At 37.3% G+C, this 27,439-nt stretch overlaps 1 protein-coding gene across 1 annotated transcript in view; it reads left to right on the top strand.

The window, feature by feature from the left end:
* The window catches only part of BBS5 (Bardet-Biedl syndrome 5), a 32,056-nt gene continuing 4,617 nt past the window's right edge, over positions 1–27,439 (top strand). Inside the window, exons 1-9 of the mRNA XM_020991080.2 lie at positions 1–183; positions 2,625–2,707; positions 8,517–8,582; positions 9,430–9,479; positions 9,951–10,078; positions 14,205–14,340; positions 16,914–17,009; positions 21,677–21,739; positions 23,088–23,222. Of these exons, the coding sequence (XP_020846739.1) occupies positions 125–183; positions 2,625–2,707; positions 8,517–8,582; positions 9,430–9,479; positions 9,951–10,078; positions 14,205–14,340; positions 16,914–17,009; positions 21,677–21,739; positions 23,088–23,222 (816 nt within the window). The 5' untranslated portion in view covers positions 1–124. The remainder of the gene's footprint in view (positions 184–2,624; positions 2,708–8,516; positions 8,583–9,429; positions 9,480–9,950; positions 10,079–14,204; positions 14,341–16,913; positions 17,010–21,676; positions 21,740–23,087; positions 23,223–27,439) is intronic.

Genomic DNA, 27,439 nt, shown 5'->3' with positions numbered 1-27,439 from the left:
GCAGGCGCAATCTCTCGGGAAGCTTGGCTCCTGGTGCTCGCCGTAGAACCCGTGATAGAAAGGGACGGTTGCCTTGGAGCCGGAGGGAAGCGGCCCGGGAATCCCTCGCGAGGCCCAGGCTACCATGTCGGTGTTAGACGCGCTTTGGGAGGACCGAGATGTCCGGTTCGACGTGTCGTCTCAGTGAGTAGCAAACCACACCCAAAAGGGCCGCTTCCCCGCGGCTTGCAAGGGGCGTCACTGCCCCATAGGGGCCTGGGATGAGCGGGGCACGTCCGACGGTCCAGGCGGGTCCGAGGCCCCCAGATGGCCGCCGCCCCTGGGAGAGGCCAAAGCTGCCCTGGAGGCTGCCCGGCCCGGGCTGGGATTGGCTTCTACCGACCACCCCCCTGGGCAGTGAGGGGCTCAGGAATCTCCCGACCACCACCGTTGCTGTTCAGCTCTCTTCTTCCTCAGCTTTCTATAGTAGAAGCGTCTTAGCAGTCAGCAGACATTTATTAAGCGCTTACTGTGTGCCAGGCACCGTGCCGAGGAAGGGGTGGGGGGAGATACAAAGGCAGAAAACAGTCCCTGCTTTACAGGAGCTCATTCTCATAGGAGATGCAACCTGCAAACTGTGTACAAACAACCTGTATACAGGATGAACTGGAGATAATCCACGGAGGGAAGGCGCTAGGATTAAGCAGAATTGGAAAAGGCTTCTTGTAGAAGGTGGGGTCTGGTGGAGAGAAGGAGGGAGAGAATTCTTAGCAACAGGTTGGGTCTATATCCAATATATATCTATAATATTGTCTATGTCCTGCCTGTGGAGGAAGGGATGAGAGTAAGGATTCAAAGATGACACCTAGGTTATAAACCGGAGTGACTAGGAGAGGAGTAGTGCTCTGCGCGGTAATAGGAAAGTTAGAAAAAAGAGGGGAGTTTGTGGAGAAAAGATAATGAGTTTGGTTCTGGACGTGTTGAGTTTAAGATGTTTTTAGTACATCCAGTTAGAGATGTATGTAGGTAGTTGGAGGTGAGAGACAGGAAATTAGGAGAGAGGTTAGGGCTGGATAAGCAGATCTGAGAATCATTGGCATAGAAATAACTGAAGCCACGGAAGCTGAGGTCTCCGAGGGAGAAAGAGAGCCAAAGACAGAATCTTGGGGGTATACCCATAATTAGTGGGCATGACCTGAGTGAAGATCCACAGAAAGAGGTCTGACAGAAGGAAAACAGGAGAGTTCGTGTCACAAAACCCTAGAGAGAAGACAAAAAAAAAAAAATGACCCCTACCCAAGGGCTCAAATCACTGCTGGATTACTACTACAATAAAATCTTTTTTTTTTCTTTTTGGTAAGGCAGTCAGGGTTAAGTGACTTGCCCAGGGTCACACAGCTAGTAAGTGCCAAGTGTCTGAGGTGGATTTGAACTCAGGTCCTCCTGACTCCAATGCCAGAGCTCTATCCATTGTGCCACCTACCTGCCCCTAACAATCTTGTAACTGGTCTTTCTGCTTTCTTCTCACCCCATTTCAACCCATCTACACCAATCTTCTGAAAGCACTTTTTCAGTAAATTATCACAAATTATCAATAAATTATCACAAAATCTTCCATCGACTATTGTCAATGGGATAAAATCCATATTCTATAGGCTGACACCTAAGTCCCTCCATAATTTAACATCCACTAACCTATCCAACTTTACTTCGTGGTAGTCTTCCCTAACCTGAAATCTCTGTTCCAGCCAAGCCATTCTCCCCATAATCCCCAGAGCATATTTCAGTCATTCCTAACTGCTCTGATCAGTCTTATTCTTCTCCCTTATTTCACCCTTCCAACTCCTCAAATTCTACCCATTTTTCAAGGTCTAACTAATGTCCTACTTCCTCTTTTTTGTGTCACTGAATTTGAGAGTGGGAAGAGATTGCAGGGACAACCTAGTCCAACCCATACCTGAAAAGAATCCCCAGTATAACATACCTGATAAGTGGCCAGCCAGTCTCTCTTTGGGGACTTCCAATGAAGAGGAAATCTAATACTCCCTAAGGCAGCCCACTGTCCTTAACAGCAGCCCTAATTGTTAGGAAGTTTTTCCTGATATCAAACCTAAATGGACCTCTGAAACTTTCTACCCATTGACAATGAATCTGCCTTCTAGTGCCCAAAATAGTCCTATCTTTCTTCCCCATCACAGCCTTTCAAATATTTGGAAGCAGCTATCATGGGTCCCTTGTGATTTCTCGTCTCCAAGCTAAATGCCCCTTGTTCTTTCAACCAATCCTTGTATGACTTGAGCTCAAAGTAACTTTGTGATTGTCCGCAGATATTAATGTTAAATAGCATGGGGCCAAACAGAGATCACTGGGGCATTCCGCTGGTAAAATCCTGCTGAGCTGACATTGAACCATTTTATCATGTAATTATGTACTGCTTTGCATTATTACTTCATGTGCATATGGCTTGTCTCCTTAACTAAATTCTAAGTTCCTGAAGGACCAGGACTATGTCATCACTTTAATTTGGATTTTGTACATACTTTAGCAATCAAAATATGCTCATTCAATAAATGAAAGCATTATAAATGGTTTCATTGTTTCTAGATAAAAGATTATAATATATTTCCATTGATGCTTTATTTTAGACAAATGAAAACAAGACCTGGAGAGGTCCTTATTGATTGTTTAGATTCAATAGAAGACACCAAAGGAAACAATGGGGATAGAGGTGAGTACATTTGCTGGCATTAACTTATCTTTGACATTTATTTGTTTGATTTGTTTGATCCTCTGAGCTGAATTAAATTTTATTTAAATGCATTTATTTAAAAATGCTATTAAATCAGTATGAAACAATATTATTGTTTACATTTAACTTATTTGACTATTTAGTTCTCTTTTCTATGATGCTTATATATGTTTCCTATAAATGTTCCCCAGTTTTCAGGTAATTTTGAAAGTAAATTGTACAGTGTATGCATACGGTGATTGTCTATATAATAATAACTTTATATAGTCTATTTGTATAATAATGATATCTATTATTTATACAGATAATATCTATATATCAATCTATACAGTAATAATCTTTATGGCATCTAATATCTATATAGTAATAATAATCTAGATTTATATAGATCATTTATATGATAGTTTTGTCTACTTAACTATGCAGTAATACATATCTATAAAGTAGCTGTACAGTAATAATAATTTGGGGTATTTTTCACTTAAGTGAGTTGAGAATAAATTTCCCACAGAGATAATTCATTGCTCTCTTTTATTCTAATAAAAATCTGTTGTATGACTTCTATCCAATGACTTGAATGAATAGTATAACTTTTTTTTAAGGTGAGACAGAGTTAAGTGACTTGCCCAAGGTCACACAGCTAGTAAGTGTCAAGTATCTAAGGCTGAATTTGAACTCAGGTCCTCCTGACTCCGTATAACATTTCTTCTGTTCATAAACATTTATTGAACATGTGTCATGAGCAGTGCATTGTGCTAAGTACAGTTGAGGCAGGATTGAATTTATTTATGCTAAGTAAAGTAATTTGAGGAATGCCTCCAAAAAGGGTATCATTCCCCAAACCTTGCTGTCCACTCCCTCATTCCCATCCACCTCAATCCTAAACTCACAAAGTCCTACTCCAGATAGCTCCTTCTGCTACGTCCCCTACATAGGGGACATTCTACAAATTACCTTTCATTCTTTCTCCCCACTCTTTCTTCCATCTACTAGCACTCACTAAGACCTCTCCATCCTCCTGTCCCCATGATACTAAATTCCTGGCCATCCTTTTCACTACTGACTATAACTTTACCTTCTCTCATACCTCCAACTCAATGGTTGCAATGAGGGAATCCAGATTACTCTTTGTTCCCCATTACTGCTTCCAGACCCTCCCTCTGCACTCTTCACTCAGTAATCTCTCCTCCTTTGTAGTTCATTCTGTTAAAATTTCTCACCTAGTTCATATTAGGGTGGCCATTAATAACAATATCCTTCCTTTCTCAATGAGTTCAAGACCTGGCTCAGTCTCACTTTTTTTTTTTTACAATTTTTAAAAATTTATTTAGTATTTTATTTTTCCCCAGTTACATGTAAAATCAATTTTTAATATTCATTTTTAAAACTTTGAATTCCAGATTCTCTCCCTTCCTCCCTACTCACCCACCACCCTCCATTGAGAAGGCAAGGAATTTGATACAGATTATACATGTATGGTCGTGCAAACCTCTTCCATAACAGTCATGTTATGAAAGAAAACATAGACAAAACCCTCAAGAAAAATGAAAAAGTTAAAAGTATGCTTCAGTCTATATTCAGATACCATCAGTTGTTTCTTTGGGGATAGATAGCATTTTTCATTATAAGTCCTTCAGAGCTGTCATGGATCATTGTATTACTAAGAATAACTAAGTCATTCATAGTTGATCATCCTCCAATATTGCTGTTACTTTGTACACAGTACGTTTCACTTTGCATCAGCTCATATAAATCTCATAGTCTCACTTTCAAACTCAGTTCCTGCCTTGGTACTAGGGAACTACAACATGTATCTTGAATACTCCCAATTCTTCAGTATCTTCAAGAGAATAACCTGTTCCTTCACTGCACATCAGCACAAGGATTCTCATACACTTGAACGTTTCCATATTTCTGTTATCTGATAATAATCTTTTATCATTACATCTCACCCTATGTCTTACTATTCCCAGGGATGGGGAACTTGCTGCCTCAAGGCAGCCTCTATTCTGCTCACCACAGCAGTTGTTCTATACCTTTTCTTCTCTCCTCAAGCCTCCTACCAGCACACCTTCCTCTATCCCCAACCTGAGGGCCTCACCTCATACTAAGCTAAAAAAGTAGAAGCCGTTATCTTTCAGGAGGTGATTGGTGGATTCTTTCAAATTCTATTTTGCCTTCTGGTTCTAGAATATCAGAGCAATTTTCCATGATAATTTCTTGAAAGATGATGTCTAGGCTCTTTTTTTTGATCATGGCTTTAAGGTAGTCCAGTAATTTTTAAATTCTCTCTCCTGGATCTATTTTCCAGGTCAGTTGTCTTTCCAATGAGATATTTCACATTGGCTTCTGTTTTTTCATTCTTTTGATTTTGTTTTATAATTTCTTGATTTCTCATAGAGTCATTAGCTTCCATTTGCTCTATTCTAATTTTTAAGGAATTATTTTCTTCATTAAGGTTTTGGGCCTCTTTTTCTATTTGGCCAATTCTGCTTTTTAAGGCATTCTTCTCCTCATTGGCATTTGGGACCTCTTTTGCCAGTTAGTCTACTTTTTAAGGTGTTATTTTCTTCAGTATTTTTTGGGGTCTCCTTTAGCAAGTTGTTGACTCATTTTTCATGATTTCCTTGCATCACTCTCATTTCTCTTACCAGTTTTTCCTCTACTTCTCTTACTTGCTTTTCAGAATCCTTTTTGAGCTCTTCCATGGCCTGAAAGAAATTCATATTTTTCTTGAGACTTTGGATGTAGGAGCTTTGACTTTTGTGTCTTCTGGTTGCATGTTTTGATCTTCTTTGTCATCAAAGTAAGATTCTTTGGTCTGACTCTTTTTGTGCTGTTTGCTCATGTTCCCAGCCATTTACTTGACTTTTAAACTCTTTGTTAAGGTAGGAGTCTGCTTCCGGTATGGAGGGTGTACTGTCCCAAGCTTCAGGGGTTTTGTGCAGTTGTTTTCAGAGATACTTCTAGGGACCTGTAAATTTTCAGTTTTTCCAAGGTGGTATGATCAAGAGAGGTGTTTACTCCTTTCCTTTCCTGTGCTCTGGTCTATGAGTGACCAAACTCACTCTTTTCTGCTTGAAATTGTGAGGAAGTTTCCCTCTCTACCGCCACCGCAAGCTCTGCCATGCCAGTGCTCCTCCTCACCCCAGGACCACTACCCAGAACTGTGAGCCAGATCTAAGCACAAGCAAAGCAAGAGAATCCTACCTCAACTCCAGCAAAGAGATCCCTGCAATTCCCCTCTCATCAGCCACTCGATCCCCTCCTCCATCTGTGGGCCAAGAGCTCTGCAAGCAGTTTCTGCTGCCACCTCGGAGTTGTGCCAGGGCTGGGGCTGCACCACGCTCCTCTCTCACCCAAGTCCAACAGACCTTTCCTACTGAACTTCTAAGTTGTCTTTGGCGTTTGTGGGTTGAGAAGTCTGGAAACTGACATAGCTGCCAATGATTCAGTTCCCTGAGTCCTGCTCCAGATTCGCTGAGGTACAGTCTTTGCCTACACAGCCCACACTGAACTGTGCTCCTCTCCCAGCCCAGCACAACCTTTCCCATCAATCATCCAGGTTGTCTTGAAAATTTGTTTCACTCTGCCTTTTTGTGGGTTCTGCTGCTCTAGAATTTGTTTAGAGTCATTTTTACAGGTATTTGGAAGGGTTTGGTGGAGAGTTCAAGCAAGTGTCTGCTTTTATTCTACCATCTTGGCTCCCCACCCCCAACAAGCTCATTTTTTCTCCCCTACTCCTCATCTCACATACCCATTACATTTTTTCAAACTAGCTCCTCCTTTACTTGAGTCTATGATGAAGAGGTAGTCCTTCTCCTTGCCAAAACCAAGCCCTTTTTTTTTTAGCTTTTTGGAAATATGTTGATTTTTAAAAATTTAATATATTTCATTTTTCCCCAATTACATGTTAAAACAATTTTTTAATTTTTTTTTAAAGTTCTGAGTTCCACATTCTATCCCTTCCTCCATTTCCTCCCCCTTCCCCAAGACAGTAAGCAATCAGATGTAGGTTATATATATGCAATCATGTAAAACATTTTCATATTAGTCATTTTGTGCAAGAGGACCCAAATAAAAGAAAAAGAATGAAAGAAATAAAGTGGAAAATAGCATGCTTCATTCAGTCTGTATTCAAACACTATCAGTTCTTTCTCTGGAGGCAGACTCATCATGAGTCCTTTGGGATTATCTTGGATCATTGTATTGCTGAGAATACCTAAGTCATTCACAGTTCTTCATCATACAATATTACTATTACTGGGTACAATGTTTTGCTGGTTCTGTTCACTTCACTTTGCATGAGTTCATGGAAATCTTTCCAGGTTTTTCTGGGTTTTGGTTTTTTTTTGTTTGGCTAGGCAGTGGGGTTAAGTGACTTGTCCAGGGTCACACAGCTAGTAAGTGTCAAGTGTCTGAAGCCGAATTTGAACTCAGGTCTTCCTGACTCCAGGGCTGGTGTACTACGTACTAACCACCTAGCTGCCCCATTTCCAGGTTTTTATGAAATCATCCTGCTGGTCACTGCTTATAGCACAATAATATTCCATCACAATCACATACCACAGCTTGTTTAGCCATTTCCCAGTTGATGGGCATCCCTTTGATTTCCAGTTCTTAGCCAGCACAAAAAGAGCTTCTATAAATATTTTTGTACAAATAGATCCTTTTCCCTTTTTTTCGATGTCTTTGGGATGTAGACTAGAAGTGGTATTGCTGGATCAAAGGGTATGCACAGTGTTATAGCCCTTTGGGAATGGTTCCAGATTGCTCTCCAGAATGGCTGGATCAGTTTACAGCTCTACCAGCAGTGCATTAGTGTCCTAGTTTTCCCACATCCCTTCTAACATCCAACAATTTTCTTTTTTGTCGTATTAGCCAATCTGATAGGTGTGAGGTGGTACCTCAGAGTTGTAAAACCAAGCCTTTTGGGGCAGCTAGGTGACGCAGTGGATAGAGCACCGGCCCTGAAGTTAAGAGGACCTGAGTTCAAATCCAGCCTCAGACCAAACACTTGACACTTACTAGCTGTGTGACCCTGGGCAAGTCACTTAACCCCAATTGCCAAAAAAAAAACAAAACCCAAGCATTTTATATGTACTCTTGATCCCATTCCCTCCCATCATTTCTGGCAGATTGCCTCCATTATCATCTCTCCTGTCTAATATGAAATCCGTTCCTATCACCCTATTCCTTCCCTTTGTAGGACACCTACAAAGATGTTCAAATCTCCTCTGTCCTTAAAAATAATCCCCAGATCCTATCATTACCACTAGCATCCATCTCTTCCCCTATACTCAGTCAAATTCCTTTTAAAAAAAAGCCATCTTCACTCAATGCTTCCACTTTTTTCAGTCTCTTCTAAATCTCTGACCTTCATTTGATGATATAACATTGTGCCTTGAGTGGTATGAGCTTCATTTGATGATATAACACTGTGCCTTGAACACAGGAAAGTGTAGTTATCCATAACTTTTTGAACGAGGAAATGAATAGATGATATAGTTGGAAGACCTAGCTTTGAATCTTGGCTGTGAGTACTTATTCTCTATGAACTTCAGTTTCTTTATCTGTAAAATGGGGATAATAATTGCACTATCTACTTCAAAGTAGTGCTGTGGATTATATGAGATAATATGTATAAAATACTTTAACTATGAAGTGTTCTATAAATGTGAATTTGTTACTAATAAATAGGTTGAGAAATCACAATTTCTCATTTCACAGATGTATTACAAGTTAAAATCTCTAGGCCAGCTAAACATTTCAGTTCTTTTTATTTCAGGTAGATTGTTAGTGACAAATTTGAGAATTATATGGCATTCTTTGGCATTACCCAGAGTCAATCTTTGTAAGTATATATTTAAGTTAACTTAAAAATAGAAAATCCGTAGAGTAAATTACTACATTCTCATAGTTGTTTATAATGCCTAACAATATATGCTATGAAAAGAACTTACTCGTGAAATGTCAAGGAATTTATAGAACTATCAAAGTTTACATCATAATACAAACATAAATGTTTTTTCTGCATTGTCTGATTTTTTTTCTTCAGATCATCTTTTCTAGAAAAGTATATGAGATTAAGCCTTCAGGGTAGGGAGTTTGGGGAATTTTTTAGAAATTAAACACTTGCCAGATATCCTTTTCCCATCTCTCCAGTGTGATTCCTCTTTGTTTTCTGATTTTTTTGATAATCACTTTTGACTTAAATTTTATAACCAATAACCTATTTCCATAACAAGGAAGTTGTTATTTCTCATAACTATGCAGTAGTAAATGGTCATGATAATTTGTGTTTTTGATCTTTAAAATGATTTAAAATAATATAACATCCTAGAGTTTACCATTAATTATTTTCTAATTTCATCCTATCCATTTATGGACTTTCTCATCTGGTAAAAGATGCTAAATTCTATTTAAGGAGATGTTATGTGAACTATAAAAAAGCAGACTTCCTACATCCTGGATTTTTATTTTTCTAGGAAGAGGAAAATATGTAATTGGAGAATTGAATCTCTAGTTCTCCTTTTCCTTTAAAAAAAAAAAGTATACCGACAATAATTTATGAGCTTTAAAAAACCTTTATTCCACTATGTAATTGGTGTTTAAAAGTGTAGAAGGTTTTACTTTGTTTCTTGCACTGTGTATTCTCTGTTTAATTTACTTTAACATTTATATTTTATTTTTAACTTTAGCTGTTGGCTACAACTGCATAATCAGTATTACAACAAGAACTGCTAATTCTGTGAGTATGAAAAATATAAAACTTATTAAAGTTGTTAAAAATGTAACATGCAATTAAAAGTAATTTAAAAGTGTTTTCCATTTGTTAAAAATGTTGAGGCAGCATGGAAAGTAGATGGAGAACTAATCTCAAGGCCAGGAAGACCTAGGTTCAAGTCCTGCCTTATACATCCCAGCTAGGTGACCTTGGACAAGTCACCTAGTCTCTCTACACTCTAAACAAACCTCTGAAATCATAAATTGCAAAGAAGATGCCAGCTTGCATTGATAAAAGGAGCCTCCTTCCCCAGGAGTCCTTATATCAGCAGAATTACAAGTCTAGTCCTTAACCATTAAATCTATAACGAAGATATATTTTAGATCTGCATTATTTTAGATTTGTATTTGCATTTTAACCTAATTTTTCACTATTAACTAATAATTGCCTATGAAATAGAAATTATTAATAAGCATTAACAATTTGTCCTTACAGAAGTTACGGGGCCAGACTGAAGCTCTTTACATACTAACAAAATGTAACAATACTCGTTTTGAGTTTATATTTACAAATGTGGTTCCTGGGAATCCTAGACTTTTTACCTCTGTCATTGCAGTACACAGGTATGGTAAAAAAAAAAAGTTTTTGAATTATTAGATTTTATTTGGTCACTTTATGATATGAAGGCACATGTATTAAAGAAGGTGCAGAGAAAAATATGACATCGTTTTCCTAGAATAATAATGTGAAATAATATCCTTACAAGAAACCCGAAAGGGCACATTTTTTTTCATCTCATTTGTAAGCTGAAACATTAAAAGTTTTTCCAGGATTCTTATTTGTCCACAGTAGGTAGCTAGAAAAAGAGAGATGAAGAGTTGAATTAATATAAGCAATCTCACTGGAAAACTGAGAAATTTGAGAGTGCTTTTTTCTCATTAGAGGGGTGGTTGGTTTTATTGAGTTTTTTTGTTTATTTTTTTGCCTCAACTATTTGGATCAAGTTACATCTACTTCAGCAAGCCCTCCATTTTATTTTGTATCTATCTGGTCAATAAATACTAAGATTTGAATATAATGTTAGAAGTAGTTTTGATAATACTAAAGAAAGATGGCAATTTCAGGAACTCTGGGCCCCTTCAATATCCACTTAACAGTATACAAATGCTGTAAGTATTTTCTGTATCAGTAATTTATATTTCCACCACTCATTAAGGGCACATGATTAGAGATAGAAATTTCACATTTCTTGGCATATTACTCAAGTTATCTTTGGCCATGATTTATAGTTTGTGTTTGTGTGTATGTGTGTGTTTATATGTAACAAAGAAGTCTCAAAATGAGAGGCACTATTTTATTCCATTTACGTGATGTTGCTTACATGTAACTTGCTACAATTTTGAAAGCTAAGGAAGTCGTTTTATTGATATTACAAAATTGTTAGCCAATTTATATATGCAGTAAAGCTAGAAAGAGTGTTAATCAATTAATCAGAAAGCTCATTTATCCAGAATATTGTCCTGCATTTATTCTTTATCAGTAAAAGGGAAATGAGAAAATTATGTTGGGTATTAGTATTTTAAAGAAACAACAAAACAACTTCTAGGATATGTCTCTGAGTTAGAGTGTTCAGGCCAATTTCCTATGTTTTCTATTTCAGTATTATTACAATCATCATTGATGTTCAGAATGCTGATCCTGATTCTTCAAAGAAATGTTTTCCTCAGAATACTGTACTTATCAGCCAGGAAAATGGACTGATGTATTTTGACAATAGTTGAAATAAAATTATTCTCAAGTGAAACCTGTTAATGAGAAAGTACAGTTAACAATAATACCCAATTCCTTGAGATTTCTGATTAAAGTTTTACTTTATTCTTTGTTTCATTCATGAGTTCCAGCTATGTACCTAGCAATGGGGGAGATTAAAAAAAAAATAGTTCCTAATTCCAGGGAGCTGACCATCTACTTAGGAAGATAAGGTGTACATGCATGAAATATTCAAATAAAGCATAAAAATATAAGACAATATGTAAATAGTTTCTGTTATTTATAGTATACTATATGTTATCTATCATATTAATATATTGTATTATTTCTATTAAGTGTCCAAAGAAGTGATAATAAGTGCTATTTGTTGATAATACTATTTATTTGATATTCATTGGATAGATCAATGTAGGCCAGAATGGTTTGGGAAAATTTTGTAGAGAACTGGGCCTTTAAGGATAAGTGTGATTTGGATAAGTGGAAAAGAGAAGGAAGGGTATTTTAAGCAGACAAAACATTATAAGCAAACACTGTCATATATTTACCAAGCTAGGTGGAAAAAAGCATAATTTGTTCAAAGAACAGTGTGAACAGCCTAGTTCTGTGGTTTTAAGCCCTTGGGAATGATAGAATAATATCATTGACACAAATAGAAACATCAGAAAAAGGGAGCTAGATTCTTGATGAAAAGACCAGACCTGAATAGAAGATTTGACTTTCAAATACAAGCCTCAAGAGAAACATGAAGAGGTAAACAGGAAAGAGAAATCATAAGGGACTTATTAAGGTTGCGCTGTTTTCATTCCTGCTAGGGAAAGATGATATTTGTAACTCATGAGACCTTTGTCAGTATTAGGGTAGTTGGAGGAAAAAAATTATATGTATGTATATACGTAGATAGATAGATAGATAAATAGAGGGCACAGGGTGAGTTGAAAATGAAGGGGTGATATCTGGAGAATAAAATTAAGGAGTGAGAGAGGATTATACTGGGAGAAGGAGAAAGGGAGAAGTAGAATGGGGTAATTTATCTCACATAAAGCAGACAAGAAAAGGCTTTTACAGTGGAGGGGAAACAAGGGAAGGTGAAAGGGAATGAGTGAATCTTATTCTCATAGATTTGGCTTAAGGAAGGAATAGCATACACACTCAATTGGTTATGGAAATTTATCTTACAGGAAAATAGGAGGGGAAGGGGACAAGAGAGCAGGGGGATGGTAGAGGGGAGGGCAGATTGGGAGAGTGGGTAATCAGAAGCAAACACTTCTAAGGAAGGACAGTGTCAAGAGTGAGAATAGAATAAATGGGGGGCAGGATAGGATGAAGGGAAATATAATTAGTTTTTCACAACATGACTACTATGGAAGTGTTTTGCATGCTACACATGTATAACCCATATCGAGTTGCTTGCCTTCTCAATGAGAATGGGTGGGGAAGGAGGAAGGGAGAAATTTTGGAACCCAAAGTTTTAAAAACAAATGTTAAAAAAATTGTTTTCACCTGCAACTGGGAAATAAGATGTACAGGAAATGAGGTATAGAAATCTATCCTGCCCTACAGGAAAATTAAAGGGGAAGAGGATAAGAGAAGGGGGAGGGGGAGATAGAAGGGAGGGCAGATTAGGAGAAGGGGTATTCAGAATGCATGCCATTTTGGGGTAGGAGGAAGGATGAGATGGGGAGAACTCAAAATCTTGTAGAAGTGAATGTTGAAAACTAAAAATAAATAAATTCATAAAAAAAAGAAAAAAGAAAAAGGGAGCTAGTTTGGAGGATAAATATAAGGAAGAAAAGAAGCATATGTTAAGTACCTACTATGTGCTGAGCCTGTGCTAAATACTTTATAAATATGATCTCATTTATCCTCACAAAAATCCTGAGAACAGATACTTTTGTTATACTCATGTTATAATTGAGGAAACTAAGGCAAACAGAGGTTAAATGATTTGCCCAGTCACACAGCTAGTAAGTATCTGAAGTCAAATTTCAATTCAGGTCTTCCTGACTCCAAGCCCACTAATACTTAGCTGCCTCTGTGTGTGTGTGTGTGTGTGGTGTGTGTGTGTGTTTGTATGTGCATGTACACATGCACATGTGCATGTATATATGCACACACATGATATATATGTAGGAATTACTGTTTCATATATGTATATGTGTATATATAAATATAGGCATAACAAAGAAAAATGAAGGTTCTACATCTGGCATAGTGGAAAGAATGCTGTCCTTAGAGTGTCCTTAATCCCTCAGTGCCCCAGGGAACTTTATAAAACCAGAGCACAGCACAGTACCTACAGCACTTAGCATAGTGTCTGGCACATAGTAGGCTCTTCATTAATGCTAGTTTGACTGACAAGTCTGAAAGTTGCAAAACAATTGCAGATCTTCCATAGAAGGAATTTCCTCACCAGGAATTCCCTATATTGATGAATTGTTTGTGTTGTATGATGTATTAAGAACATTTGAGATTTTTTTCTACCTAAAAAATTAGATGTTGAGGACAACCACTACTAAATTTGAACATAATTTTTTAAACATAAGATAGAAAAATAGTCTACCAGTAACTTTTAAATTTCTGGTTACTAGTTACGTGACCCAAAGTATTCTAGTTCCTTCCTCCTAAGATTCTCTCTAATTTGTCTTGTATATATCTTCTTTCTACATGGTTGTTTACATGTTCCCTCCTCCATTAGATGGAGCAGGGACTGTTTTTGCCTTTCTTAGTATCTCCAGTGTTTAGCACAGTGCCTGGTATAGAGTAGGAACTTAATACTGGTATAGAGTAGGAACTGACTACTAACCTTCATTGAAGCAAAAAATAAAAACTGACTTTTATAAAGCTGGTTAGCATCTATGCTAATTATTTATGCAATATAGAAAATAAATGCATTATTATATCAGTAATATTAGACATGTATAAATATAAAATTTTAAAATTACATTTTCAGCTTTACTGGCCTATTTTTTTTTCTTGCAGAGCTTATGAAACTTCTAAAATGTACCGTGATTTTAAACTGAGGAGTGCATTAATTCAAAACAAACAGCTAAGATTATTACCACAGGAACAAGTATATGATAAAATCAATGGCGTTTGGAATTTATCCAGTGACCAGGTATGGTTCAAGGCAAGACTTTAATAAAGGCTTTAATAGAGTCTTAACAGTCATTTTTACTTGGCTCGTCTACTCAGATACTCAAATGGATCTCCATCTCTTCAGTATAATCATTCCCTCCAACATTCCTGACTGCTCATTCTAGGAAACTCTCATCTATATGCTTCTGTAAGTTTCCTACAATGGGTCTACCTAATGTGCCTCGAGCCTTCCTTGATTTCTCTTGACATTGGAAGGGTACTACCGCTCTCCATCTGATCTACTTCACTGTTCCCATGTGACTAGCCCAGATTCTTTTTCTTGGGCATTTCTTTGATGACATCCTTCATTCTGCTTCTTTTCCTAATTCCTTGTTGGTGATATGTTTCAGCTTGTTCACATCTACCTCAGCCCTTTCCGTTGCCTTCTGGGTGATAGACTTTTTCAGTTCTTTGGAGACTGTTGTCTCATGATTATGAAAGAAAACTGGAATAATATTAAAAGCTCTTTCCCATACCTGTGTTAAAATTATATAAGCCTCCTTGAAAGATTTAACAACAGAGATAATCTTATTTGATAACCTATAATCTCTAATATCAGATGAGGCATAAAATAGGGAGACTGATGCCAGCCAGAAGTATTTGTCACTGTGGTGGAAGAGCTCCAGCACAATTTGAAGAATTCCAAATAGATAGTGAAGTCCTTTGGAGGCTCCGGTTTGCAGGTGATACTGGGTTGATTACATCAAATCCCAGAACATTGCAGAGATCCATAAGTGTCAAGAGCTTGGTCTAACTATTCACATTTGAAAAACCAAGTAGATGAAGATGATATATTATCCAAATCATAAGATGCAGTTGGATGACAGCCTGTAGAGCATGTCCATCTATCATATGCAAGTGTGTATGTATCTTCATCAGACACTGCAAACAGACAGTGAATTGGGCCCAGGACTGAAGAAGAAGAGAACAAGTTGTATTGTCTTTGGGAAATTGCAGAATCTTTTAATGACTCCAAACATCTTGAAAACAGAATGTGTCCTTTTCTTGGCACACTGTTAAAAATACCAGTACTATAGCACTTATTACATACTGATTCTATTTATTCTGAACATCCCTTACATTGCAAAATTTAAAATATATGAAAGAGGATAAATGTATTTACATCTGTTATAATGTATTATAATCTTGTTAGCATCTCCTACTAACGACAATTTCCTAGAGCATCCTGTCTGAACCCTTCTTTTGCCCCATCCCTCTCTACCATCTATTATATCTATGTGTATGACCCCCCCCCATTTAGAATGTAAGCTCCTTGAAGTCAGAAACTGGTTTTTCCCTTTGTATCTCCAGCACCTCACACAATACCTTGTACACAGTAGGTGCTTACAGATTAAGTTGAATTTAAACAAAACAAAACAAAAATGTTTCCCTTTGTTACAGTAAGTCTTTAGGAGTATCACAAATGCTCTTTTTCTAAGTGAGAAATAAAAAAAATTATGTAAAACTCTTTTAAGAAATGTTCCATATGAAAATGGATTGAAATAATAATGACTTCAGGATAATTACTGTCAGTGTTGAACATAATCCTCTGTAAGGTGCCAATATGACTTTGGAAACTGTGCTATGTGTCTTGTATCGTTTTCCTGTTTTTATAAATCTGGTCATCCAAAAGATGCCTCTTTAGTTGTTGTTGTTGTTTTGAAACTTGAAATGGTGAACCCAAACATCATATACACTTTCTTTTTTGAAAGCCAATGTGTAGAGAGTACTTGTGTTACAGGGGATTCAGTTCGGGACTTAGAGTCAGGGAAACCTGGTTTCAAATCTTGCCTCCCAGCCTTACTAGCAGGATGACTATGGACAAGTTGCTTAAATGCTCTGAGCCTTATTTTCCTCATTTGTGAAATGGAGATAAAAATAAAAAACCTGTGGGACTTACCTTGTTGAGTGATTATGAAGTTTAAAATGAGATGATGTATCTGAAGTGCCTTGTAGGGGCAGCTAGGTGGCCCAGTGGATAGAGCACCTACCCTGGAGGCAAGAGGACCTGAGTTCAAATGCAGCCGCAGACACGTGTGTATGTGTGAGTGTGTAAGAGAAAGAGAGAGAGAGAGACAGACAGACAGACAGACCCTGGGCAACTCATTTAACCCCAGTTGCCTCAAAAAAAGTGCAAAGCATTTTACATAAGTGCAAATTTTAAGGTGCTATACAAATGTCATTTGTTTTTAAGCACTGGGTTGTTTTTTTATTTGCTTTTAAGATTTTTAGACTATCAAGCTGGAGAATTTTAGAATAAGTTTTTAGATAGTCATGGTTACCTGGGGAAGAACTGTACGCTCCAGTTTATGGTGACAAGAGCCATAAAGTCTCCCTGGTGTACTTTGACAGGTTGTCTCATATGTTTCTCTCTTACTTTGCCATAATTTTTCTAACATCCTAAGACCCGAGTAAGAAAGTTGTAATGTTGCTGGCTATAAAGTTTAATTTAGGCATTGTTTACAGAACTGTTTAGCATAATTCAGAATTTTTTTGCAATAATAGGACAGCCTATGGATTCTAATCAATGCATACCTTAAATTGTTTTTATAGGGAAATTTGGGAACCTTTTTTATTACTAATGTGAGAATTGTTTGGCATGCAAATATGAATGACAGTTTCAACGTCAGTATACCATATCTGCAAATTGTAAGTACGCACACTTTGATGGCCTTATTTTAAATTTTGTTATTTCCTTTTAGTGTTTTATAAATACTAATATATAATTATAAAATCCAAAAAGGATTTCATGGTTTGTTTTAGACTAGTTCACTATTTCCTTTTTTATTTGTTGAATAGTAGCTGTTTTCATTTCAGAATGCCTAGTTAATTATGATAAAAATGGTCGTTATTTGCTTTTTCAACATAGGAAAATATCCAAATATATACATAGAATAGTATGCCATTATCAATTAGCATTCTAGGAAAAGTAAAGTACACTGGAACTTTCAAATACTCCTACTTACTGTGAAGAGAAATTACAAAGTGGACCTTTCTTGGACTTCATGCAAGGTATTTAGGTGATCAGAAGTATTCCCACAAGTTCCTTATGAGGTAATGTAAGATAACTGCATGACATGCATAGTTATAAGTAGCAGCATACACAATTACTTGCATGCCACTGCCTCTCATATATACCACCACCTTGGTTCAGGGCATCATCACAAATAGCCTTGATTATTACAATAGCTTTCAGGTTGTTCTCCCTGCCTCAAATGTTTCCCCATTCAGTCTGTCCTCTGCATAGCTATCAAACTGATCTTCTAAAAAATAGATCTGACCATATTACCCCTCCCTAATTCAATTAATTCCAGTAGTTCCCTGTTGCTTTCAGGATCAAATATAAAATCCTCTGGGTTAAAAACCCTTCCTAACCTGACCTCCACCTGTCCTTCCAGTCTTTTTGTACCTTACTCAATCCCAGGTACTCTGCAGTCTAGTGACAATCACTTTCTTGCTGTCTCTCACTGAGCACACTCTGTCTCTCAGTTCCTTGCATTTTCACTGACTGTCTCCCATTCCTAGAATTCTCTTCCTTCTCACCTCTATCTCCTGATTTCCTTCCAAGTCTTAACTAAAATCCCACTTTCTACAAGAAGCCTTTCCTCCTTAATGGTAGTGCCTTCCCTCTGTTGATGTTTTTATCCTCTGTGTATTTAGATTTTACATAGTTGTTTGCATGTTATCTACTCCATTAGACTGTGAACTCTTTGAGAATAGGACTGTTTTTTGTCTTTCTTTATATCCCCACCACTCAGCACATTACCTGGCACATAATAGGTATTTAACAAATGCTTATTGACCATCTTCCCCAAAGTAACTTTAGGTTAGAGATGAGCTCTTTAAGACTCATGCTTAAAACTAGCAAAGATGATAGAGTAAGAGAAGGCAATACAGATCAGCTCTTCATCACAATTACTCCAACAAAAACTTAGAAAAAGCATCAGACTAAATAGTAATTAGGAAATCCAAGGAGAAAGCAAAGTCATTTTTCCAGCCCAGGTCTGCAGGCACTAGGGACTGGTCTAGCCAGAAAGGTACTGCACGTAGTCTTCCAGCCTAGGGACTGAATTGGAACCTACAGACATGTACCTAGAGCAGGAAGTGGTCCCAGATGCAGTAGGGACAGAATCACCTGGCAATTCTGTCACTCTGATTTCCAGAACTGGGTAACAATTGAATGTGGACTGAGGAGATAACCAGAGCCTATGTGCTGCTGACCTGCTGCTGGTACCAGATCACTGCCAGGTCTCTTGCCTGAGGCTAAACAGAAGCAAGCAGCAGCTATGTGACTCGGTCTCCAGAACAGGGTCTTGAATTCAGCTACCAACTCTGTCTGAGACCTACAGCTGATTGAACCAGGTAGGGAGCTCAGACCTAGGGGAAGCCTGAAGTTCTATCACTCTGAAACTGTAGAGCCCTCTGGCTAGCTTACAGGGGCTTGGTTCGTTTGCAGTCTACTAGTGCTCTAACCAGCAAGCCTACAGTTGTGTGGCTTAATCCCAAACCAGGCTTGCATAGCTTCTAGACCAAGAGGGCAGTGATCATACTTCTCCCTAAATCAGACTGCTTTGGGCCCACAGAAAACTTTCAGGTCCCTATACTGAGTGGTCCCAAGACCCTATGAGAATATACCATTCAGTATCCAGAGAAAGTGGCAGTAAGACCCCAAAGATTACATCAGGACCAAATAAGGCCCAGAAATTCCCTCCACAAGTGTGCTGAGTCTGGCCCTACAAAAAGTTTCAGTTTGAAAAGTAAAGCTAGAAGAATGATTAAATAATGAAAAGATTCCCTAAATGAAGAGCTCTTCTAGTATCAGGGACATCCAAAACACAAACATGGAAGTAGATGACTCAAAACCTCAAAGGAGAACACAGTGTGGACATAAGGTCAATTAAATTCCTAAAAGGTATGAAGCAAGTGTTAACAAATGATTTTATAAATGAAATGAGAGCATTAGAGGAAAAAAATTGGAAAAGAAATGAGAGTTTTGAAGGACAGGGAAGAAGAATTAAGAACTTAGTACAAAAAGTACAAAACCTTCTTCACTGAAAAATAGAACAGACCAAACAGAAGTTAATGACTCTTTGAAACAATAAGAAATATTAAAAACAAAATCAAAAGATTGACAATACAGAAGAAGATGTCAGGTATCTTTTATCAAAAACAAGTGACCTGAAAAACAGATCAAGATGAAATATTAAAGAATCATTGTACTACGTGAAAGCTATGACCCCTCCCTCCAAATAAAGAGTCTAGATATCCTTTTTCAAGAAATCATGAAAGAAAACTTTCCACATCTATTAGAACCCAGAGGTCAGAGTAAAAGTAAAAAAGCAACCAGTCATACCCCTGAAAGAAGCTCTAAATTTAAAACTTTCAGGAACAAAATAGCCAAAATCCAGAGCTTCCAGGTCTAGAAAGAGAAAATATTGCAAGTAGCTAGAAAGATTTCAGATCCCAAGGAACCAGAGACAGGATCACACATTTAGCAGCCACCATTATTAAGGAGCAGAGAACTTAGAATATAATATCCTAAAGAGTAAAAGATCTAGGCTTATGACCAAGTATCAAAGAAAAAAATAGTGTATTCTGTGTTTTAGGTACAATTGTTTTAGGAAACAATTTTATTTAACAGTAATCTACTATCTAAGCATTTTCTGATGTAGAGAAAGGTAAGCAAATTAGCATAGGTCCCTCATGCCCTCTTTGCTCCAGAAAATTTTAGTTGACATTTGTAGGAATTTTGAACAAAAGAAGCTCACAATATGTTAAAATACAGCTTGGTGGTAATGTCTCAGAAAATAGTTCAGTAACAAAAACACCATCCCATTCTTTTTTGGACAATTCCCCCCAAAGAATTGATGGGACTCCACTCAGAGATGATATCAATAGCCTTTCTCTATGGAGAAGGCTGTGTTTTAGCCCAGATAACTTCAGGGGAAGGGAAACTAAAGACTACCTTTAGATGGATAATAGTCCCATGAACTCAGGTATGGGGAAGGCAATAATATTGTTTTCCTAAGAAAGTTCTTAGCTTTTTTTGTCCTACCCAATTTCCTAAAAGGGGTTTTGGGCTGGAGAAAACATTATTTCTTAATATATTCTGTTTTACCAAAAAGGTTTTTTAATGTCTTTCCATATAAAGAAAAACCAACCTGGCAAAACTGAGCATAGAAAAAGTATGGGGGGGGGCAGGAAGAGGGTAAGGTAGAGTTGGAATGGGCTTCTAATGAAATAACAGACTTCCAGGCATTCCTGATGCAAAAAACTAGAATTGAGTAGAAACCTTGTAATCCAAAGAGTCAAGAAAAATATAAAACAGTAAATACAAACCAGTATTTTTCTTCTGTTGGGGGTAATAATACAAGTGTCTCCTCTGAACCTTAATATCATCAAGGGTTATAGAGAGAGTAAGTATGACAGAGCCTAGGAGTGGTTTTATTATGCTTCAATAATCTTAACAAGAAAGGAAAGAGAAGGACAAAGATACTAGGGCAGAAAGGGGTAAGCAGAGGAAGGGATGGGAAAATAAGAGAGGAGGAAGAGACTGAAGGTATTTGAATCTCACTTTCATCTGAACTGATCAAAGGAACATAGTTGGAGAAATAAAGCATTTATTAAACTAACTATATGCTAGGTACTATGCTAGGGTGGGAAACAAAAGAAAACAACATGACCTGCCTCCATTCATTTGCTTTAGATCTGTCATCTAGAGTCATTTATAATCTAACACCACATGACAGGCCTTTACATGTTTGAAGTAACAATTATGATCCCCTAAGCACTTTTTCCTTAAGGTAAACATGCTAAACATCCTTCAGATTATAAGAGGGGTTCGTTGAGTGGGGGAGGAAGCACATATCCATTTGAACCACTTCTGCCAAAATAGCCACAAAAGGGAGTGGTCCTCGAATGCTAACAGATCACTGGGCCTTGATTCATTTTTTTAAGTTGCCTAGTACTGATGCATGGTGCAGAGTCAGAAATTTTTAGGAAATTGTACATTTTTGTGGTTGATACCTTTTACTGAATTTCTTCATTTGAAAATTCTGTTTCATCATTGATATTGCTGTGTTAATTGATTTCCATGGTGAAATAATACAAGGAGAAATTTTTTCATCAGTTAGATGTTGGTAGTTGTATTTATCATGCTGCATGTATTGTATTTATCATGTTGTAGTTATCATTTACCATGAAAAAAATGGAATTATGGAATTAAAAGCTTAATAGTATGAGTGAATAATAAATGTGAAATAGTATTTATCACCTAATAAAGATACATTTTTGTTTCTTTTTCATTTTATAACTAGCGTTCTATAAAGGTCAGAGATTCAAAGTTTGGTTTAGCACTTGTTATAGAGAGCTCTCAACAGGTAAGATATTTAATGTTTTTGGCATTGTGTTTAATAAGTATAAGATCTGTGTGACAGCTTAGGTCTGAGGGCTTATTAATGATATAATATAATATTAGTCACCAATGGGGAGCCCAGGTAAGGAAGGGATTATGTGTGTAAAGTTACATAGGAGGACTGAAGTCTTATTCAGATGTTCCCAAAAAAACAATAATACTTGTTAGTTTAAGAAAATATTATGTGGGTAGATCTTTTTTTTCTTAGGTGTCATTTAAAAGGATTTTATTATATCTCACTGTACAAACTTTTATGCCTTATTTATCCCAACTTTCAGTAGCGATTCATTAAAGTAAATTATTTGGGCAGCTAGGTGGCGCAGTGCATTGACTGCCTGGAGTCAAGAAGACTCATCGTGAGTTCAAATTGATCCTCAGACATTATTAGCTCAGATCCTTAATAAAAGGATTTGTTCTATGAAGTTTAGATTCAGTCAAAGGGCCTCACTTGAGGACCTTAGAGGACCACATGTGGCCTCAAGGCCACAGGTTCCCCACCCCTGAACTAGAGAAGGAAAAGACAATCACTCCAGTATTTTTGCCAAGAAAACCCCAAATGGGGTCACAAATAGTCAGACACAACTGAAATGACTTAGGAAATTACACGCGCGCACATGCACACACGCGCACTCACACGCACACACACCCCTCCCTGTATTCCCTTTCTAAATTCAGCCCCAAAACCTGAATGTCTACCCATTCCTCTACTTTAAGTTTTTCTAGCTATCATTCTGAAGAGTTAATCTCAGGCAAAGCTAATACCTGTCTCCTTTTAAAAGTCTATGATAATTCCCAAGAAATAACTCAATGAAAAGTTGGTTCCCTTGACTTATTACAATCTGTTATGCATTATGATAACTAAATCAATGGAAAATTTTTAAAGTATTTTTAAGTGCTTACAGTGTACCAGGCCCTGTGCTAAGTGCTGGAGATACAAATACAAGCAAGTAAAAATAGTCCCTACCCTCAAGGAGCTTCTATTCTAGTAGAAGATAACATATGTGGGAGCTAGAGTTGGAAGGGGAGATGGAGGAGACTCACATGGGTACATGGCTTGGAGCTGACCAAAGGAATGGTCCTGAGACCAAAAAAAGAAAAGGAGAAAACTTACCAATCAGAGCACAGGGTCCCAGGTGGGGTTCTGAGTGCTCGTGGTGGAAAAGAGCATGAGGAAGCCAGAGTTAGAGGTGGCCTGGTGTGGAGATTGTTCTCTGGAGATCAAGAATATTAAAGCTTTATAATTTCTTATGTGACAGAAATATTTCTTTTAAATTAAATTTAAATATTTCTTTTAAAATTATTATTTCTTGTAGAGTGGAGGATATGTTCTTGGTTTCAAAATAGATCCTGTGGAAAAACTACAGGAGTCAGTAAAGGAAATAAATTCACTCCACAGAGTCTATTCTGCCAGTCCTATATTTGGGGTGGATTATGAGATGGAAGAAAAGGTAATTTCTTCAGCTTACTAAATAATCAATTTGCCATATTGTTATATAAGGTTATTATATTCAAAAGCACAGATAACATCAGAACATTGCATACAAAAATTTTATTTTAGCTATTTTAAAATGATAAATAATTCATCAATTCCGTCTGCCTAGCACTTTTCTTCTTCTGTCACTAATACATGCATCTTGCCAACCCTCTGATTCTTTTATCCCTGCTATCTATACATTAAGCAAAAATCCCTCCTTTACTTTTATCTCTTCCTGTACTATCATTACTGTCCATTTCAGCCATACTCCATCCCAATCCTAATTGTTGCCTGCCCATCCTTCACTGTGATCTCTTCCATTATACCGTGTAATGCCAATTCTGTTGTGGGACAGTGTCCACTATACTCTTTTTCTATGGACACTACCTCTGTCTTAACTGAAAGTTGGTTCTTACTCCACAGGCCTCTCCAATGAAGGCTATTTCTTTTGACACTTTCCCTGTATTACTATAAGAGAAGGGGAGGTCAGCCTTGATGCCTGGTACCATTTCCAAACCATTGTTTGTTTACCTATCATTAATCAACAAGTTTGCCTCTTTCGTTATCTATTCATTATAACTATACCCATCCTCATCCTTTTTCTAATCACAATTGTCAAATGACTTCCAAGATACTCTCCTGTCTTTCTAAGTAACTTTAGCAACTGTCAGGCTTTCTCTCTGGCCCCTTGCCATCCTTCTCCATAATTTCATCATCCATATAGATAACGCATCTGACACAGTCACCTCGCAGTCTCCTTATTTAATAAATCTTTGTCTCTATTCTACTTAAGCCATCCATCAACAAGACTACATATTCAGGCTCATCATTAGAGAGAACAACTCTACCACAAAGATCTCAAGCCCAGGAGTCTCCTCAGATTACAGCTTCATTATCTTTCACTTCTCATTCCCTGTGCCTATTAACCTTCTCTCTACCTTCATCCTAATCTCTAGTCCCTTGATGCACCTCTATTTCCTAAGTTTACTAGCTATTTCCTAGTTTTATTTACCTCTATGCTTAACTTGGACCTATACATAGAGATTTCCATCATGACCTCTGTTCTTTAATCCACATGACACTCACTAGATGTGTGACTCTGGGCAAGTTACTTAACCTGTGTCTGCCTCAGTTTCCTCAACTGTTAAATGAGAATAGTAAGGGTACCTACCTCCTAAGATAATATCTATAAAGCATGTAACACAGTTCCTGGCACACAGTAGACATTTAATACATTCTTGTTTCCTTCCTTCTATCCTACTCAATGTGGAAATTCTTAACATTGTATCACCCATCATTCCTTCAGTTTTCTCTACTTCTCCTCTCTAGCTGCTGAACATGGCTGGAATTTATGAAGCTGTACTGGCCAGGCTGACCACAAATCTACTGTCTCTGATGATGGGGAAGCATGTCCAGTGCCAGGAGAGCTGGCCTGAGGGCCAAACACTAGGTTCTGATCCAGCTCTTCAAACTTATTGTGCAGGTTTCAGCAAGTAATTTCACCTGCCCAGGAGCTGAGCTGCCTCCTCTCTAACGTGAGGGAGTTGTACTTGATCTCCAGCAGCTTTTTCTCCTCTAATAGTCTATGATTCTGGGCCCTCACTGCTGAACAACAACATTTTAAATTCATCTCTTGACTTTCCCTTAGATTCTACACATTTGCAAACCTTTTCCATGCTCCTAAATCTCTGAATCCCCTGTTTGTCTCCACTTGCAACAGGTGATTCTGCCTTCTACTTTACTGTAAATGTGGAAGCCATACAGTGCTGATTCCTTCATCTCTTTCTTTCTCTTCCCCTTAGATTTCGGTGTCTCCATTCCTCATCTCACTCCCTCCTAAGCTGAAAAGGTAATCCTTCTATTCTAAATGTAACTAAGTGTGCTCTTGGTTCTACTTCTTCCCACTTCCTCCAAGTCTTGCTTCCTAAATTCTTTTCTCTCTTATTTCCTCAAACTTCTGTTCTACTAGTTCAATCTTTCTGCCAATAGAGAGCAATTCTCTCCTCTTTAAAACATAAATGCACACCTTTACTCAGCCATGACACTTAGTGATGCTATCATTTTTATCTCTCTTTTTTACTTCTGGACTTCTCGAGAAGTCTCTCCCCTGCTTCTTCCACTTTCTCACTAAACATACAAAAAAAAAATCACTCACATATTAACCATCTGTGATCTGACTTCTCTCCCCACCACTCCACTGAAATTTCTCTCAAAAATTCCCAGGGCCTTTCCAATTGCCAAATCCATTTGTCTTTATTGTTAGGCTTCATTCTTCTTGATCTCTGCAGCATTCAGTAATTTTGAGCTACCTCTTCCTTTTGTTCATTCATTCAACAGACTTTTATTGAGCATCATCTTTGTACTAGGCATTGTCAGATATAAAAACGAATAATATTGAACTTAAGTTCTGAAAGAACTTAAAATTTAGAAGGGAAGATGACCTAAGTAGCTGTAATTCATTGTAAAAAAAAAATTTGATATATGCAATGACAGAAGTGCAAAGTGCTTTTAAAAAAAAAAAACTTGGGGCAGCTAGGTGGCACAGTAGATAGAGCACTGGCCTTGAAGTCAGGAGGACCTGAGTTCAAATCTGGACTCAGACACATGATAACTCACTAGCTGTGTGACCCTGGGCAAGTCACTTAGCCCCAGCTGCCTTGCAAAAAAAAAGCAACCTGGTTTCAAGTCACTGGACTATTCTGCTTCTCCTCTTACATCTCTGACCAATTTATCTCTTTTTCCCTTGATTGTTCCTTCTCTTTCTTCTACTTCCTGAGTATGGCCCACTCCTCTATACAGGCTTCCTTAGTGATCTGACTTGAAACTTCAATATCACCGCTAGATAGACAAGTCTTAAATCTTTATCCTTGACCATTCACCTGGGCACCATTCCCCCATTTCTAATCACATATAGGACTTTTCCACAAACATTTCAAAACCTGTCTGAAACTAAATTCTTCTTCTTTCCAACTCCAGACTAGCTCCTGCTCCTAGTTTTCTTATTTCTATTAATTGTACCACCATTGTCCTAGGGACTCCCATGTATGACCTCATTGTCCTCTCCCTTTTCCTCATTCCTAACCTCCATCTAGTCACCAAGCCCTAACAATTTTTCCTTCATGTATCTCTCAAATCTGTACCTTTCTATTCCTATTTTCATCCCTCATTTTAGGCCCTTATTTCCCACATTTGGATTCTTGCAATATCTGCTCTCTTTATAGATTTTCCCCTCTCTTGGCCATCTAACATTACTTCCAAATTCCTCCTAAAGCACAATTTTGTTCTTATAATTTCCCTATTTCAAAGCTGTCATTAATTCTCCCCTGTTCATTAAATAAAGTACAAAACCCATAGCCTGGTATTTAAGGTCCTAGACAGTATAGCTCCAACCTGCTTTTCTAACCTTACATGGTGCAAACCTATCACATAAATCTTATAGCCCAACAAAATCCTACAAAAGCGCATTACTTGCCGTTCTTAAAGCATAACTTGTTTGTCTTTGTCTTGACCCAAGCCATTCTTCCACCTTGAATATCCCCAACTGGTCTTCACCTCTCAAAGTCATTCCAGGCATAGCTCAAGTGCTGTCACTATCTGGAAATGATTGGTAACCTTCCACTTTGAATCCTGTGGCTCTTAGTACTTGCTTCTCCTTGTATTATAATTATTTGTTTGTTGCCTTATAATTATTTCTGTACAATTTTTATCTTTTCTATTAGATTGTAAGTTCCTTTAAGGCAGAAACTGCAGAATACATTTTTGTAACCCACACAGTATCATGCACATCACAGGTGCTCAACAATACTTTTTGAATGAAATAATAAATAATATTTAGTCTCTGCTTTAAAATTCATTCAACAAATATTTATCAAACACATAGTATAGCATTATGTCAGTGCTGTAAATCATAACATTTTATTCTAACTTAACTGTAAAATGTTCCCCCATAATCTTTGTTTTTTGCTATTTCAAAAATACAGATTCTATTTAATTCTACTTTGAGGGAAAATTAAAACTTCATACTATCCAAAAAATTATGTGAAAAAAATGATCACAAAAATACATTTACTGTTGTCTTTAAAGTTTCTCTAAATGTGGCATTTGCCACATATGTAATATTTGTCATTTGATGTTGACCTAATTTATTTTTGAAACCTAAATTTCATATAAATGATTCTTTTTAACATTCAA

This window comes from Phascolarctos cinereus, unplaced genomic scaffold (assembly GCF_003287225.1).
Source record: "Phascolarctos cinereus isolate Bilbo 61053 unplaced genomic scaffold, phaCin_HiC Scaffold_726;HRSCAF=1367, whole genome shotgun sequence".
In the NCBI taxonomy this organism is placed as follows: domain Eukaryota; kingdom Metazoa; phylum Chordata; class Mammalia; order Diprotodontia; family Phascolarctidae; genus Phascolarctos; species Phascolarctos cinereus.
This window is presented reverse-complemented; position numbering and strand designations above follow the sequence as displayed.